The 18,505-nt window shown below is 44.1% G+C and overlaps 1 protein-coding gene across 1 annotated transcript; it reads left to right on the top strand.

Moving 5' to 3' along the window:
- The first annotated feature begins 249 nt into the window (after positions 1–249).
- On the top strand, positions 250–8,766 carry LOC144768687 (olfactory receptor 5AR1-like). Its single transcript, XM_078652522.1, has 2 exons — positions 250–265; positions 7,835–8,766. Exons 1-2 carry the CDS (start codon positions 250–252, stop codon positions 8,764–8,766), a joined length of 948 nt encoding a protein of 315 aa, XP_078508648.1.
- The last annotated feature ends 9,739 nt before the right edge of the window (positions 8,767–18,505 follow it).

Here is an 18,505-nt window from a genome sequence, read left to right as displayed (position 1 = left end):
AACAACAAGCAGAAAGTCTCCTTGTTTTGCCATGTTAAGACCAGGTGTTTTTTGGTCTTAATTTTGCCGCTGCCCCATATTTGCGCCACTATTGTTAATTTGGGGGCAGCATCAAAATCAATAGGTGTTGTGGCAGAATATCCACTGCAACATCCATTGCCCACCCCTTTCACGTGTACATTTTCAAGAATAGCATGAAAGGGTGCCTTTTTTACAAGGTGACGTTAAGCCACATTTATTTATTTATTTATGAAACTTATTAAGCGTGCGGCTACCCCCAACGGGGGTGTCCCGGCGCTGAGGACAGCAGCGGCATAGAAACTAGAAGTTAGTTGCTGGAGAACAGCCATGTCTTCAATTTGCATCTGAACTGAGATTCTTATTCAATCAGTCGAAAGCTTAACGGAAGGGAATTCCATAGCTTTGCAGTGACCACCGCAAAAGCTCTGCCTCCTTTTCTAGATCGACGGAAGCGGGGGGAGCAGGAGACGAAGGTGGTTGGATCTAAGGGCTCGTGAAGAATGGACTAGCTTCAACCTACGTCTGAGATACCCTGGACCCTTCCCATTCAGAGCCCTGAAGGTAAGAACCAGGGCTTTGAACTGGATGCAGGAGGATATCTGGAGCCAGTGAAGGCTCTTTAAGTGAGGGGAGATAGAATGGCGGTAGGAAATGTTGCATATCAGCCTGGCCGCAGCATTCTGAACAATCTGCAACCGTTGTAGGAGATATGCTGGAGCTCCCACAAATAGGCTATTAGAGTAGTCCAGATGGGAGGTAATGAGAGCATGCACTATAGTCTTCATACAGGCCATAGGCAAGTAGGGGGAGATCTTTTTTATCATACGTAATTTGCCGAAGCAGGCAGAGGTCACTTTGTGAATTTGGGTTTTGTATGATAGCTCATTGTCAATTTTAATGCCCAGATTCCGAGCAACTTTCACAGGAGATGGGGAAGGGTTCAGCTCTGACGGCCACCACATAGACGGCGGCAAAGGAGATTTTTGGTTGAAGAATAGCACCTCGGTTTTGTCGGTGTTTAGCTTCAAGGTATTGGAGGTCCTCCATGATACAATGTTAGAAAGGCAAGTTTTGAAATTTGGAAGTCCTTTGTCAGAGTGATCTCTAAAAGAAAAAAATAGCTGTGTATCATCAGCATAGAAGACCACTCTGACTCCATAGGCCTCTATCACCTTTGCCAAAGGTGACAGATAAACATTGAAGAAAAGGGGGCTGAGAGCCGACCCCTGAGGGACTCCACAACTAAGGATTTTTTTATCTTTGGACAGATCGGGTCGATACCACACCTGTTGCGTTCTATCCGTTAGGAATTACTTTATCCAGGCCAAATGAGTGTCTCGTATCCCTATATTATGGAGTATATCCAGCACTATGGAGTGAGAGACGGTATCGAAAGCCGCGGACAGATCGAGGAGCACCAACATGGCTACCTCGCCTCTGTCCACGCTCTCCCTAATCGTCTCTGTAACCTCTACTAGTGCTGTCTCCGCACTATATCCGGGTCTAAATCCGGATTGCGAATCATGGAGGAGTTTTCTGGACTCCAAATAGTCGGCCATCTGTTCTTACACGACTTTTTCCAGTATATTTGCTGGTTTGGGAAGGAGCGTATGGGCCGATAATTACTGTATACTCAGCCTCTGACTTTTTTAGAATAGGGATCAGTGTGGCCTGTTTCCATGCTGAAGGGAAGTGGCCGGTGAGAAGGGAGGAATTTCACATTTTAATTAATGGTTGGATGATAACTGGAGCCAGGGAAGTAAACACCTGGGCGGGAACCGGGTCAAGAGGTGAACCTGATTTGCATCGCTGCATTTTTAGAAGGGCCGTTTCCAGAGGGATTGCCTTGAAGGCACTGAACATCTTTTCGCTAGAGGGGGTATGGAGCTGGGTTAGGGTGTCCACACCGGCCCTCTCAGGGGGCTTAAAGGAGGGAAAAATATCAATAATTTTATTATGGAAAAAGTCAGAGAGGCCTTCACAGAGCTCTTGACTGGGTTTAGTAAGGCGAGTAAGGGCTGCCGGTTTAGTGAAGTCCTTCACAATTTGATGTAGTGTTTTGGCCGAATTGTCCGCGGCGTTGATTTTATTGGCAAATTATTCTTTCATGGTGGCCTGTTTAAGTTTTTGGAATTTTTTTAAGGCGGTTCTGTATATGACTTTAGCAGAAGGGTCATAGGTGAGTCGCCATAGGCGTCCAAGCCTCTTACATTTGCTTCTTTCTTCACGCATAGTTGCCGAGAACTAGGGGGTGGAGGGTTTTGTTCGGGCCGATTAAAAAGGGATTGTAAAGGGGCAATGGTGTCTATAGCTGTGGAGAGATAGCTATTAAATTTCTTGACATCAGCGTTCAAGTCGTCCGAAAGTTGCCAATTCAAGTTGATCATTGTGGGTTTGAGCGTGTCCCAGGTAAATTTGTACCACTTTCTCCCCCAGTTCTCAGTCCTACTGTAAGTAGTCAGAGGGGGAAGGGAGGTCAGGTTAAAAGGGATTAAGAAGTGGTCTGTCCAGGTCAAGGGTAGTGGCGACAAAGTAGTAAGGGCTGCTAAATTCGAAAATACAAGGTCCAGGGTATGACCCGCATTGTGAGTAGGGCCATGTACTCTCTGGTCTAGGTTTATGCCAGCTAGAGTTTCCATCCGGGACCTTGCTTTTGCACAGGACATGTAGATTAAAATCGCCCAAGATGGTGAAATGGGGGTGTTTCAAGGATAGGTCTGCAAGGGTCACTAATAGCTCCGCGAGATAAGCAGGCTGGGTACCTGGCGGGTTGTAGATCAGTGCACCTGCAAGAATCAGATGCGTTGAGTCTGAGATGCTGAAATACATTGCTTCAATAGGGCCAGTTTTAGCTAGTTTCCTAGAAGTAATCTTCCACTGTGGCCATAATATTATGGCGATCCCTCCTCCTACTTTAGTGCTTGGCCGACTGATCCCGACAATTTGGTAGTCTGGAGGAATCGCCAGGGTAATATCTGGGTTGGACGTATCTTTAATCCAAGTCTCGGTGAGGATCATCATATCCCAAGACTGCGAAGTAAGGGATATCCAGATATCGCCCGCGTGCCGTGGGAGAGACCAGCAGTTGAGGAGACAGGCTTTTATCTTTCTAGGTGGTACTTGATGAGGCTCCTCTTTGCTACATACTCGAGGGCTATCAGAAAAAGGGGTGAGAGAGAAGGAACAGTCATTGCACATAAAGTGCTTGCTAAGCAGCCCAGAGGGGTGGCACTTGGTGTTGCCACAGCCGATCTCTGGCCTCAAAGCTAATAGTTGAGACCTCGACCAGCAGAATCGCTGAGTTGGAGGGCCACCGGCGGCATGGCCGGCGCTGGACGAGGCACAGGCGCATTAAGTGGCTTAACGCCGCCTTGTAAATAAAGCGATGGGTTTAACGTCACCAAAACGTCTTAAAAAGTGCTGTTTTGGTGGTGTTAAGTCCTTGTACATTTGCCAGTCTGTAACCACTTGTGAAGCAGGTTTCCATCCAGGCCACGGTACTGAATCAGTGATAATGGCTTCAGTGGATGATGAGACATCTGCTTTGGTATCTTACATCTGCCAGCTGCCTTTGATATAGTCGATCATGAAATTCTTGTTGACCGCATGGAGGCAGCAGAGCTCAAGGATATGGCCTTGAATTGGAGAAAGTTCTTCCTGTAGAATCGTACTTAAGTAGTGATTCTGGGTGCATTTGTTCCTACGTCTACCCAGATTACATGTGGAGTGCTCGAAGGATAGATTTCTCTCACCCCATCCGTTCACTTCATATGCTAAACCCCTAATTAAAGGACTTTTAGATAGGGGTTGTAGAGTGCAACTATGCAGATGATCCCCAGATTTTTATTCATTTAGATAATACCCAGGCTTCACTGTTGGAATTTCAAAACATCAGCAGATTAATCTGTTGCTGGATAGGAATGAACGAGCTCACATTAAATGCAGCAAATGAGAAATCATAATTCTAAGGAACAAAACCGACCACTGGAGCAAGCTTTATTGGCCAGTGGAGACGGGTGACCCTCCACAGCATAAGTCTCTGGTTAGGAGTTTGGGCATATTGTTTGTTACTGGTTTCCAGATTGATTCCTGGGACTTCAGGGCGGGGTAGAAGGGAACCAGTGGAGAAGACAAGGGGGCATGTGCCCGCGGGTCTGAGCGTGCCAAGCGACGTACCAAGGGGGAGGTGAATCTGGGGGAACCACCTAGTCAGCCAAATTTAGTGACCAATCAGCCTGCCGGTCTAACGTAGTTGTCCAAATTTGGTATGTGGACCCCTACGGCTAGAAGTGGAGCCATATAATCAGAGGGTGATGACCTGGAGAGAAGACCAGAAAGCTATTGGCACAAGTAGAGGGGCCAAGGACGCTAGGGGCCCATCCTGGGGCTGCGGGAACATCAGGGAGAGGTGGCACAGTGCTGTGGGGGAACCAGGGCTCAGCAGCCAACCAGGCTAACACCTAAGGCATTGCAAAAAAGGGCAAGAGTCCCCCTGAACCAGCTCAAGGGAGTGCAGCAGTGACGGAAGCACCCCCCAAGCATCAAGACTCAGCGATTTCAGATATGGCACAGCTACTGCCAAACGTAGGTTTTGGGGAAATACCGTTACCATAAAAACATCTGGTCAGGCATATTTCGTGGGGGGGGTGAAAGAAAAGATCTGGAAAAGGGAGTATGTGGATATTTTTGATTTACTCCTGGACAAGCCTGATAGGGAGGAAGTTGAAATGCGCAAGGAATGTGCACACTCCAGGGAATGTGGCCACTGGCCGTGCAAAAAAGGATAGAAGGGACTTAGGTGAATTGGATTCAAGTATTCTCCAATTAGTTTGTACAGTGCGTCTAATCATCCACCCTTCACTGGGGTAGTTGGTTCTACCTTGCTGGCGGGCATCCCTTCATCCAACCAAAAAGTGCTGGTTCCACCAATGGTTCCTGAGCAGTAGTACCCTATGAGGTGAAGTGCTATATTTTTCTTTACATATTGCATAATTATCACTGGTGCGCCTGTATAGAGCCAATACTACTCTTTTTGGAGATACTTATTTGCTTCTTTTTTTGGTCGTTTTATAATGACGTTATTTGCGGAACACACATTGGTAAACTTAGTGATTGTTCAAGGTAGTGGTGTTTCTTGTTTTTGTGATAATGAATGCTAAATTTCATATGAATAAATCGTAAATCCTTCAGACGAATGCATATCCCAGCTAGACATCAATTTAGATGATAGTTTACATTTTCATTTTTTTTCCCAAACACGCATCAGAGAATAATTAATGTAAGGCTTAGTGGTCTAAATAACTCACAAACCAATGAGCTGTAAAGAGTTTATTATTCACAGCAAAACAAAAATTCCAGAGACACTAACAGTGGAAAATGGTTGCTTAATAGTGTTTGTCATACATGAAATTAACCTTGAAGCTTTTCTAAGACTTCACAAGTAGAAATAAAATGATGACTTGGCAAAGAATCACTTCAAACGTATAAACACAAGCAACATATAAATATAACTAATAAACATACAAAACTCTTGAGGTTCATTCTAGAATAGTTTACACCTCAAAATCTGTCAACAACAATTATCGCTGCATAGCATAGGTTGCCAACTATTATTTTGAAATTGCTCATTTATCTAAATAAACTACCTTTATCTAAAAAAGCATATTAAATTCAGATATGTCGCTTCTCTATGAATGAAATGGAGTGTGCCACAAGCTTAATAAAAGGGATGGCATGCTCTTAGATACTGGTAAAAGTATTGTTTCACACAATCAGTCAGTAGACTAAGATAGAGATTCTCTTAGTCTTCAAACTTCCCTGTTTGTAGAAACACATTTCTTACAGGTTTTCAAACCAGTTGTGCAGTAAGTGATGGTGGAAATGCATGTTTGCCTCGGAGCCACCTCTTTTTTTTCAATGTAACGAAATTGATAACCTCTCATTGTCATTTTGTAGATATAATGAATTTTTTATGTGTTGTGCTGCCAAGTATGAAAGCCCATTTCACAATTATTTGCAACCATTTGGGCTTGAATATACATCAGTTGTTCAATATTTCTATCTATATTTATCGATATTTATTTTTTGGGAATTTTCTTGGTATATATTCATATTTATTTTATGTTTTGAGAATAAATGGAGTCATAAAATAGTATATTTCCACATTTATTTAAGTGTTAAACATGCAATACTTTGATTCCTGTCCCCTCTTAGAAAATTAGCAGCCAAATATAACAAAAAACTACAGTTAAATATTAGCATTATATACAAATGTATTTTAACAGATGCCTGTATTTAAGGGATTCTCAGTTGGTTTTAAATCCCCTGGGTGTCTATCTGATTGCAGTTGGTCCTGAGTCTATGAAGAACAACAGGGAGACCCACTGACAAGAATCACACTTTTCTGTATTACTCCACTTTTAAAAATAAATACAAATGGGAAATAGACTGTTTTCTGTCTGTATGTATCAGTAAAAATCAGTAAAAATGGGAAACTGGAAGCCTTAATTATAATATTTTTTTTTAAATAATAATATAATACTGTTTGATTCATGTGTGCATGAAGCTGACAGATCCCTGTACCAAACAGTGATTTCCATTGCCAGAAACCACCATGATGGTGGTTCCTGCCAATGCTTTATAAAAGACCACCAAAACATAAATCAGGGACTGTTTGCTGATTTTACTGGACGAGGTGATGTACAACATTGTACAGGTGCTGGAATTCTTGGAGCAGGAAATGGTGAAAGGGATGCAGCAACCATACTCTCTCTTACAGGAGGGGTCAGGGATGATAGCTCGGTAGGGCGCGTGGTGGGCCTGTCAATGCAAACATGGCGTTGACCAGTTGGATGCTTCAGGACCAATGGCCAGAAAACTTTGGGAGGGAGACATGAACAATGGGTGGTGTGGCCTCAACTTCTTGTGCAGATGGTTGGCGGGCTTGCACTAGGGGAAGAGGTATGCAATCGATAAGTGGCACTTGTCCCCCTTAGTGCTTAGTGGTCCTTGGTTATAGCAAACCTCTTTATCCTGACTGTCCTTTGACACATTTTCTAGCCTCTGCAAACATTATGGTACTTACAGTGCTCAATGTTCACATTCAAATATTGTTAAAGTGTTCCGTTAGGCATTGTGCCACCCTGTCGTAGAGAAACACACAGGTAATTTTCAGTTCGTTTTTACAGTTAATTACTTTTCAATGATCATTGGACATCATCTAATGCGAATGTTGTGGTTGTAGCAACAAGCAGAGAATAGTATACCTTTGCAGGCGGAGGTTGGCATCATTTGGTCAATTGTGGTTTCAAACCACTCAGAAAACACAAATGATAGTGAGAAGCGTCAGAGAGCAGCATTAAGGAAATAAGGAGCCTTAAGTATGATGTATGCACGTTCAATGTAAAGACACATTTTTTATTGTGACAACCACATGCATAGATCATTTGCCAATAGTACCTTTTAGTGGCAATCATATGCATGTCTGTACTTAACCTGAGAGCATTTCATGAACACAACATGACTTTTTGATAAGCGATTTCTACCTGATCACTAAATCATGTATTTTCTCCTTTTCATTCTGTCCTATGTCTTAGTAAACCTACCCAAAAACAGAACATGTACACTACTAGATAGTGACTCATACCCCCATCTGGTTTCCACACTGATTCCTTAATACCTGTCCATCTACAAAAATCTGAACATCTTTAATTAGTTGAAGAAGAACTCTGCTTCTTAGTCTTCTGCTACTCTGGGGATATCTGGAGACCTACTCAACTGCGCAATCCTGGATTGTAACTGGCCTAACATCAAGCAATGGAAGGTGGGAACCAAACATGGCTGAGGGAATTCATTCTCCTGGGGCTTACTGATGAACCACACATTCAGGCTTTCGTTTTTGTGCTCTTCTTTGTAATTTATGCTGTCACAGTGCTGGGCAATGCTGGAATGACTTTTCTAATAAGGACTGATTCCCAGCTCCGGTCACCGATGTACTTTTTTCTTGGTAATCTATCATGCGTAGACTTATGCTATTCCACAGCAGTAACTCCAAAAACTATGACAAACATTATCACCTACAACAAGGCCATCTCGTTTGCTGGCTGTGCTGTCCAGCTCTTCAGCTTCTCTGTGTTTGCATCCTCTGAATGTTTTCTCCTTGTTGTAATGGCCTATGACCGATATGTGGCCATATGTAACCCATTGCATTATTCGGTTATAATCAATGGATACGTCTGTGCACTGCTAGTGTCTGTGGCTTACAGTGGAGGCCTTCTCCTAGCAGTCATGCATACTGCCTGTACCTTTAGTCTGTCTTTCTGTGGCTCAAATGAAATCAATCATTTCTTCTGTGACATGCCCCCTCTCTGGGAGATATCCTGCACTGACACCTCAAGCAACCAAGTGCTTATCTTTGTCATTGCCACCTCTCTAGGTGCTACCTCTTGCTCCATCATAATGACCTCCTATGGTTACATCATCAGCACAATCCTGAAGATTCGCTCATCTGAGGGCAGACGCAAGGCTTTCTCCACCTGTGCCTCCCATATTACAGCTGTCTCCATCTTCTTTGGGACCATCTTCTTTATGTATTTGCGACCATCATCCAGCTATTCTGTCACTCAGGATAAGGTGGTTTCAGTGTTCTACACAGTGGTCATTCCCATGCTCAACCCACTCATTTATGGACTCAGGAATGAAGAGGTCAAAGGAGCTCTCAGGAGACTTGTGCTTTATGGCAAATAGATTGTATCAAGTGTTAATGTCAACCTGGTTTAAAAGGGGGTGTAATTTGTCAAATAATTAGGAAAATGAGTTTTTCTTCTGCCAATAGGTAAAGTTTAAAAGGCTATCATAATGTGAACATCGCGGAAAGAGCTGAGACAATGAAAACATCTTATCAAATGTAGGAACCATTGAATTAAGAATGTATAATAAACAATAGTTTGCAGAACTCAGCATTTGGGGGTTGAGCACATGAAGAACAATTCATTCAATTACTTTTAAAACTGATCTGTAATTAAATTGAATTTGATTTGATGTGACGATTTGTAAAGCGCAACTGTCTCTCCGAAAGGAGCATCCCGGTGCTATGCGGAGGGGGTAAAGGGGAGACAGGAAGACATGTGAACTATTCTAATTATATGAGTGAAAATCGAAGTGCATCAGAGGACCCAAAGATACAGGTCCTCAGAGCTTTCCTATAATGTGCTTCTGATTCTATCAGCCTTAGGTGTGTTGGCTTGAGGTTCCATGTTCTGGTTCCTAGTACTGCCAAAGATGTACCTCCTTTTCTTCTGGATCTGTAGGCTGGTGGTTTAAGGAGGTTAGCTGAGGTGGATCTGGGGGTCCTAACGGTGGTGTTAGGGGTAAATTTGGTTGCTAGATATTATTTTAAAAGCTCTGAAAGTAATGAATAGTACCTTAAATAAGATTATTTTATGAATAGGCAGCCAGTGAAGGCATTTAAGGGCTGCCGAGGCAGATGATTTGCGGTGCAGTTTTAGCACTACTTGCGCCGTTGCATGTTGTTCAACCAATAGTTTTTTTAAACTTGTTTATTAGCTCCTGCGAATAGGCTGTTGAAGTAGTCTAGTCTGGAGAGGATAAGTGCTACTGCAAATGTCGTTCTTGTAGTAAAAGGAATGGAATCAAAAAGCTTTTAAAGGGTTTTAATGAGGTGGAAGCATGTCCCAGCAACTGCAAGAACCTGGGGCCGAAATGAAAGAGAGGTATAGAATTTTACCCCCAGATTCTTAGCCATTTCCACTGTGTTAGGTGGAGCAGGAGCGTCTTCAAGGCCACCATTGCATTTGTTTAAAGGGATTGTCCTTCCCTATTAGCAGAATCTCGGTTTTGAGATGATTGTGCTTCATCCAACAGATTATCTCTTTTAGGTATAGCTTAAAGTTGTTTGCTTTATTATCATCTTTATTTAAGGACAGGATCAGCTGTGTGTCATCTGCATAGGATGTTGTTTTGATGTTAGAGGAAGATATCAGCGAAATAAGCAGGGCAAGTAGATGTTGAACAAAAGTGGGCTAAGTGATGAGCCCTGTACGATGCCTGAGGTGATGGAGCATTCGATTGAGAGGAATGGACCTTGGGCTACTGCTTGTCCACGAATAAAGAAAGGATTTTATCAAGGCCAAAGCAGTGCCTGATATGCCGTAGTTTTTTATCAGGGTAAGGAGAATGTTGTGTAACATAGTGTTGAATGCGGCCGACAAATCTAATAAGCTCAGCACCGCATTTTTCCCTTTGTCCAGGGTTAATTTTAATGTGTCCACTATTTCTAATGGTGCCGATTATATTGAATGCTTGGGTTGAAAGCCTGACTGGCGGGGTGTAATATCTTGGCATTCTCAAGGAATCTGTTTAGCTGTTTATAGACCAGTCTTTCTGTAATTTTGCCCAGGATAGGAAATAAAGATGTCGGGCGAAGGTTGGAAATTGTTGCCGCGTCCATTGTCTGTTTTTTCGGAAGGGGTTTGACGATTGCCAGTTTCCAGTTGTGCAGGAGCTGTTGCTGTGGCCAGAGATGAGTTAACTATATTGTTAAATACTGGATTGATGATGTCCGTGATCTTATGAATTACCAAAGGAGGGCATGCATCAAGGCTTACAAGAAGTAATGGCTTGATGCGACTAGTCAAATGAGATTTTTTCAAAGACCTGAAGGAGTGTTCCTGTATGAGTGAGATCAAGCATTAAATCTTGGACTAGTGTGCGTAGGGTGGAAAAATCTTATTGAATGGTGAGAATTTTTTGCTCGAAGAAGATAGAAATCTGATTGCATAAAGTCTGTGATGGGGAGATTTTCTTCATTAACATTTTTTGAGTAGTGAAGGACTTTACAATTGATAAAATCATTTTCTGGCCGTTTTGCACATCTAAAATCTTTATCGAGAAGTACTCCTTTTTTTGCTAACTTTATTTGAAGATGGTATTTTTTTCTACTTATCTGTTGATAAATAACGAATATTATACCCAGCCCCCACTTACCTGTGACCAGTCTTTTGACCAGTTAAGGCTCGTTTTGACCCAGCATCTGCCTTGCTCATGTGGCTTTTTCACACCTATTACCTCTCTCTCTCACTCCTTCTACTCACCCATTTTTTCTTTCACACCTTTTTCTTCTGCACTCTTTATGGGCTGAGCTCAGGTTGTTTTTCTCATGCTATAACCCGCTTTCTCCGCTAGCCTTCAGTGAAGCTCTTTTACCCTTTTCAACTCACATTTTGCCTCCACTGTAGCTCTTTTGATCTTTCTTCACCTTGCTTTTAGCTTCCACTGAAGCTCTTTGTCTCTATTTTCACTCCTCTTTTTGTCACCACCGAGAGATCTCTGTTTCACCCTGCTTTTTTCCTCCCCTGTAGCCCTTTTGTCTTCTTTATTGCCTCTTTTTGCCTCCATTTTAGCTATTTTGCTATTCTTTCACCCTACTTTTATGTCTCCGCTATATATCACATATGGGCTAAATATAGGGTTTGGAGTTTGTCCTCACATAAGACTTGGGCCTGATTTAAATCTTGGCGGTACTTCCGTTGTCCCTCAGCGGTTGAGTTTACAATTACTCCATCAAGCTGATGGATTTCCTCCCGCCCAATTTAGATGTTGGTTGGCTGAACCATCGTCAGCATTGGCGAGGAAAATGCTACTTACCAGTATGCATCTGTTCTTGGCATGCAGAGCTGCAGAGTCGTACACTTTTGCATTAGATCACCACCTGGTGTTGGGCTCCGATGATTGCATGTTGTTGTCGTCTTGGAAGAAGTCTTTTGTAGTCACAAGATAGGTGACTCCTCCCTTGGACGATAGTGCGCATGGGCATCTGCTCCATCCTTAGATTGTTTTTCGCCATGATGGGAAATGATGGAGTTAGTAGAAGTAAAGAAAAGAGATGTCCATGCGTATGCATCTAAATAAGATAATACTGGAACAGATACAGTTCCCGGGGAGGCAGGAGGGGAGGCAGGAGGGCGTGTACGACTCCGCAGCTTTACATGCCAAGAATAGGTGCTCACTGGTAAGAAGCATTTTCCGTTCGAGGCATATGAGCTGCAGATCGTACACTTTTGCATTGATTGTGCAGCAGTGTCTCCCCTAGCGGTGGTCACCTGTATCTGTTGCAGTAGTTTGAAAGAGAGTTTTAAGGACAGCTTGGCCTACTGCTTGGCTTGCACATCAACACAATAGTGTGTTGTGAAAGTATGTATGGTAGACCATGTTGCTGCCTTGCATATGTCTTCTAGGGGAATGTTCCCTAAGAAAGCCATAGAGGCTCCTAGTTTGCATGTGGAATGTGCTCTTGGAGGAACTGTTAATGTACTTTTTGGTTTTTGGTAGCATATTTGTATACATTTTACAATCCACCTTGCAATTCCCCCTTTAGAGATGGGGTTGCCCTTATGAGGTGGAGAGAAAGATACAAACAATTGTTTTGTCTTGCGAAAAGATTTAGTTCTATCTATATAGTAGAGAAGAGCTCTTTTAACATCAAGGGTGTGTAAAGCTCTTTCAGCTACAGAGTCAGGGTTTTGAAAAAATACAGGTAACTCTACAGATTGGTTTAAATGGAAAGGAGTAATGACCTTTGGTAGGAATTTAGGATTAGTCCTTAGAACCACTTTATTACGATGTAGTTGTAAAAATGGTTCTTGTATTGTAAAAGCTTGTATCTCACTTACTCTTCTAAGAGAGGTAATGGCAGAAAAGCTGTTTTCCATGTGAGAAATTGCAGTTCACATGTGTGTAGAGGCTCAAAAGGTGGTCGCATGAGTCTTGTAAGAACAATGTTTAGGTTCCACACTGGTGAAGGCGGTAACCTAGGAGGAATTATTCTTTTTAATCCTTCCATAAATGCTTTAATAGCAGGTACTCTAAAAAGAGACAGATGTTGTCTGTTCTGTAAATATGCTGCAATTGCTGCAAGGTGCAGGAGTATGGATGAATATGCCAAATTACATCTTTGTAAATGTAAAAGGTAGCAAATGATATTCTGGATGGAAGCATCCAGGGGATCAATTTGATTATTGTTGCAATAAATGGCATATCTCTTCCATTTAGCAGCATAACAAGCTCTGGTACTAGGTCTTATGGCCTCTTTAATGACATTCATATAGTCTGGAGGTAGGTTAAGATAACCAAACTCTAAGATTTCAGGAGCCAGATCGCCAGATTCAGTTGATTTGGGTCTGGGTGTCTGATTTCTCCATGGTCTGTGTTAGCAGAGATGGTGTTAGGCGTAACTTTTGATGTGGAACTAGAGAGAGTTCTAGCAGCGTGGTGAACCATGATTGTCGTGCCCATGTGGGAGCCACCAGGATTAATTTGAGAGACTGTTGCCTGAGCTTGCGTACTACTAATGGTATCAGTGGTAGTGGTGGAAAAGCGTGCGCAAATTTGCCTGACCAATTCATCCATATCGCATTGCCTTTGAACAGCTGGTGTGGGAACCTGGCGGCGAAGGTTGGGCATTTTGCGTTTTCGTGTGTGGCAAACAGATCTATGTCTGGGTGACCCCACTTGTGAAAGAATGGTTGAAGAACTTGCTGATGTAGTTCCCATTCGTGAATTTGTTGTGTCTGCCGACTCAACAGATCTGCTATCTGATTGTGAACTCCTGGAAGATGTTCTGCTAACAGATATATGTTTTGTGGAATGGCCCATCACCAGATGTTCTGTGCGAGCTGGGACAGTTGTAGAGAGTGTGCCCCCCCGTTTTTGTATATAATACAGAGCTGTCATGTTGTCCGTCCGGATTAAGACAGCTTTGCCTTGTACTTGAACTTGGAAAGTTTTGAGTGCTAAGAATATTGCTAGCAGCTCTAGGTGGTTAATATGGAGCAGTCTTTGTTGAGTGTTCCATTGCCCCTGAGTTGTATAATGTAATCGATGGGCTCCCCATCCTGTGAGAGATGCCTCTGCTGTGAGTACTATTTGTGGAACAGGTTTGAGGAACGGCTGCCCTCTTGTCAAGTTTTTGGTGTTCCACCACTGCAGAGAGCGTTGTGTGCGGCTGTCTACCAACACCAGGTCTGTTAGTTGCCCTTGAGCCTGATTCCATTGTTGTGCTAGACATTCCTGTAATGTACGCATCTGCAGTCTTGCATATGGCACTATAAAGATGCAAAATGCCATCATGCTCATTAGTCTCATGAACACTCTGGCCTGCAGAGATTGTTGATGTTGGAAGACTGTGACTAAGGCTTGAATGCTCAATATTCTTGCTGGACTGGGATACGCTAGAGCTGTAGAGTGTTTATTGTAGCCCCTAGATACTGATGTATGTGAGAGGGCTGCCGGTGTGACTTGGTGTAGTTGATTGTGAACCCCAAGTTGTGCAATGTTTGAATTGTCTGATGTGTGTGTTGAACACACTGGTTGAATGACTTGGCTTTTATGAGCCAATCGTCTAGGTAAGGAAAGACATGTATTTGTTGTCTCCTGAGATGTGCTGCTACTACTGCTAGGCACTTTGTGAATACTCTTGGTGCTGTAGTAACCCCGAATGGAAGGACTTTGAACTGATAATGTTGTCCTTCCAGTACAAACCTTAGATACTTCCTGTGGGCAGGATGCATAGGAATGTGAAAGTAGGCGTCCTTTAGGTCTAGTGTTGTAAGGAAATCGCCTTGTTGCAGCAGTGGGAGCACTTGTTGCAAAGGGATCATATAGAAATGATCTGATAGAATGTAGTAAGCCTGAGTTCCAGAATTGGCAGTAGGGTCCCGTCCTTCTTGGATATTAGAAAGTACAGCAAATAAACCCCTGTTCCTTGGTGTTGTAAAGGAACTATTTCTATTACGTCCTTTTGAAGAAGTGACAGAGTAAGGTGTTCTGCAGACATTGGACGCTGTCTGGGTGGTATGTGTGGAGGGGTTGCTGTAATTTCCAGGCAATAGCCATGCTGGATAATTTGTTTTACCCACTTGTCTGTAGTGATTGAATTCCAAACAGGTAGGAACTGTGTTAATCTGCCCCCTACAGGAGTGGAATGCTGTTGGGGGAACAGAGGAAAGTCACTGTTTTGTGGTGGAAGAGGTTCTATTATTGTTGTTACCACAACCTCTTCCCTTGTTGTTGTTTCTTCTATATTCTCCTCTAAAATATCCTTTGTTTGAGGATGTTTGTGTGTTTGACTTGAAGGATGTTGTGTTGTCTGCTCCTGTTTGTTTGGAGCCTCCCCTATAAAAGGGGCGATGAAAGGAACTTTTAGTTTGTGTAGACTGTAAAGATCCCATAGATTTGGCAGTGTCTGTATCCTTCTTCATTTTCTCAAGTGTTGTGCCTACCTCTGGACCAAACAATTGGTTTTGATTAAATGGTTGATTTAAAATGGTAGTTTGTACTTCCTGTTTAAATCCTGAAATGCGTAGCCACGCATGTCTTCTAAGTAGGACACTAGTATTTACAGCTCTTGAAGCAGTGTCTGCTACATCAAGTGCACACTTTATTGATGGATTTGAAATTAGCTTGCCTTCTTGTATAAGGACGTTTGCTTGCGCCCTATGTTGGTCAGGTAGATGTTCAAGTAATTTCTCTAACTGATCATGGTGAGCCCTGTCATATCTTGAAAGGGGGGCTTGTGTGTTGGCTATACACCATATATTAGTAGCTTGCACAGCTATTCTTTTGCCTGAGGCATCATATACTTTAGATTCTTTGTCTGGTGGGGGTCCCTCACCTGACGTCTGTGAATTTTCTCTTTTTGTAGAATTTGATACGACTAGTGAATCTAATGGTAGTTGTCCTTTAATGTAGGCTGGATCTGCTGGTGCAGGCCTATATTTTTTCTCAATTCTAGGATTTAATATCCTCGTACACACCGGGTTTTTAATTATATCTGGCGCGTGTTTGATTACCCCTTTAATCATAGGAAGAATTTGAACAGATCTCTGTGATTGCTCAAATGTGTCTAACAGAAAATCTTCCTCTGCCTCATGAGAATGCATAGTGACCCCATGGTATATTGCAGCTCTGTTCAACAGGTGCCCAAAACTAATGTTATCTTCTGGGGGAGAAGGTTTTGATGGTTATAACTGTGGGTCAGGAATATCTGGTGCATCCTGTTGGTCCCAGTCCGTATCATCTGTAGGGTATGGGAAAGGCTCATCTGGGTCTATCCCTCTACCTAAACTATACTCATCATCATTTTGAGGTGAGTGTGGGGACAGTAAAGGAGAATTTGGAGGAGAAATCTGTGGTGAATTATTAAGAGGAACAGGAGATGAAGGATGAGGAAGTATAGGAGAAGAAGGGTGCATAGGAGATGTGGCAGGTACTACAGGTGTAGGTGTTGTATCTGCCTTCCTCTTCTTGTGTGGTGTAGTGGATACAGCACTTGTCTTTGGGTCAATGTAGATCTTCATTTGCAGAGGGTCAGGATGGAAAAGTTCTTCTTGTTGTGGAACCTTTGTCTGCGCTGATTTCTACGGGTCCGAACAAGGTTGCTGTTTGTCTTTCGCCTTAGGAGGTGTCACAGTGTCCTTTAGCGTAGTTTTCGGCACCGAAAGTGTTGTTTTCGGTGTCGTAGGCTGTTTCGAGGGCTTGGGCACATCGGAATCAGGCCTTATCGGTTTTGGTACCGAAGACGATGGCTTCAGAGTCGAAGCTGGTCTTGTCGGCTTTGAGTCGTCGGACGCTGGCTTCGTACCTTTGTCTTTAGAAGTCGACGGTTTCGGGGCCGAGACTTCTTTCGGTTTCGGTGCCGATGGAGCTGGTGGGATCTGCACGTGCGGCTTGCTCGGTAAGGAGCTGCCGGAAGGCTTTTGTATTTTCTTCGGAGCCGGGCTCAATGGCGGGGCTTCAGAAGTGTCTTTTTGGTCGCGACTGGGCCCAAGAGGTGCAGCGTTGACCTTTGCCTAAGGTTTGGGTGCTGTATGTGGTGCAGGGGCAGTAGTACTCATGCACTGACCCGATGGTATGGAGTCGTCTGAGTCGTCTGCCTCTGATACGATCTCGAGATCATCTGAATCTTCTTCTGGAACGAGCGGATCCTCCTTGTCGAAGATATCCACCGGTTCCGGAGCTGATCTCTGCATTTCGTGTCACGGGCCCTCCAATCCCGGATGGTTTTCTTGAATCGAAAGGACGCGCAGGCTGTACAGCTGGATTCGTCGTGTTCTGGCGACAAGCACAGATTACATACCCTGTGTTGGTCACTGCATGGAAACTTTGCTCCACAACCAGGGCATTTTTTGAATGGCGTGCTTTCCATGAGGTGTAGGCCTCACGGCGTGGATAGGCCCAACGGCCCACGTCGATGACCAGAATCGAGCTGATGAAGTCGAAACAATGTTATTCGATATCGAAGGTAGTTAGGTAAAGTTTTGATAAGTTTTTGCGCTTCGGAGTACTTGAAAAGTAGATCTGTAGCCGGAGCGGAAAAAGTTCATCCGAACCCAGTGGCGGAAAATAGCAATCTAAGGATGGAGCAGATGCCCATGCGCACTATCGTCCAAGGGAGGAGTCACCTATCTCGTGACTACAAAAGACTTCTTCCAAGACGACAACAACATGCAATCATCCGAGCCCAACAACAATGCAAAAGTGTACGATCTGCAGCTCATATGCCTCGAACACTGTTTTCCGTCGCATAAACGGTACGTCGCTGTCAATGCTGTGGACGCTCTTCTGGCTAACATCACTCCATCGCCATCAGGGTGATGAGATTGCACCAAGCCTTTTCAGATTTCACAGTCATGCTGATGTTGTCCTAGCAGCAGATTGCTGACAAAATGATTTCGTCACAAGAGGCGTTCAACATTGTACTATTCCTGTGGCTTATGGCTGGATGCTGGCATCACACGTGATGTTTTGTCTAAATATTTTCACATGCAAAGCATACTCCATTTCAAACCATACTCCTTTGCCATTCCACTGCAGCACAACATTGTCCAGCTGCCAGCTGAGGACCGCTAGGCCAAGAGGGGTCCCAAAGTACCTTGTCCTAAGTAATCCGGAGGATGGCTACCCCCTGTCTGGGATCCTGTGTGCACCATGAGGCTCAGGAGACCCCTGGCGCGAAGGTGCCCAACCTCCTGGATACCTTGCTGGGACCCGGGGGGCAAATGACCCCTCATCGGGACTTCCAGGGAAGCCCGGTCATCTGGTAGCCCCATAGGAAAGCATTGGGTGCGACCAGATGGCCAAGGGGAAAGGTGCGACCAGATGGCCGGGACCGAAGGGACTCCCAGCTGCTTACCCCGAGCCTTCACAGTAGGGCTCCCGCCTACCCACGCAGGGCAGGGCTCGGGGGCTCCGCTTCCCGGCGAGGGCTCAGAGACCCCGGCTGGGCCACCGGAGCTCTCGGGCCCAGACACCTGGGGAGGACTGCCCGGGACCCATGAAGCCCGTCCCGGGCACTTTGCCATGCCGTGGGCCGGAGCCCACCTGGACAGAGGAGAGGATTTATCTCAGCATAGCCCATCTGGTCACTGGCAGAGAACCGCCAGCTCGGGAGGGGTGTCCCGGCATACCC

Source organism: Lissotriton helveticus, chromosome 1_1 (assembly GCF_964261635.1).
Source record: "Lissotriton helveticus chromosome 1_1, aLisHel1.1, whole genome shotgun sequence".
In the NCBI taxonomy this organism is placed as follows: Eukaryota; Metazoa; Chordata; class Amphibia; order Caudata; family Salamandridae; genus Lissotriton; species Lissotriton helveticus.
The sequence above is the reverse complement of the archived record's forward strand: the minus strand, read 5'-3'. Positions and strand labels throughout refer to the sequence as shown.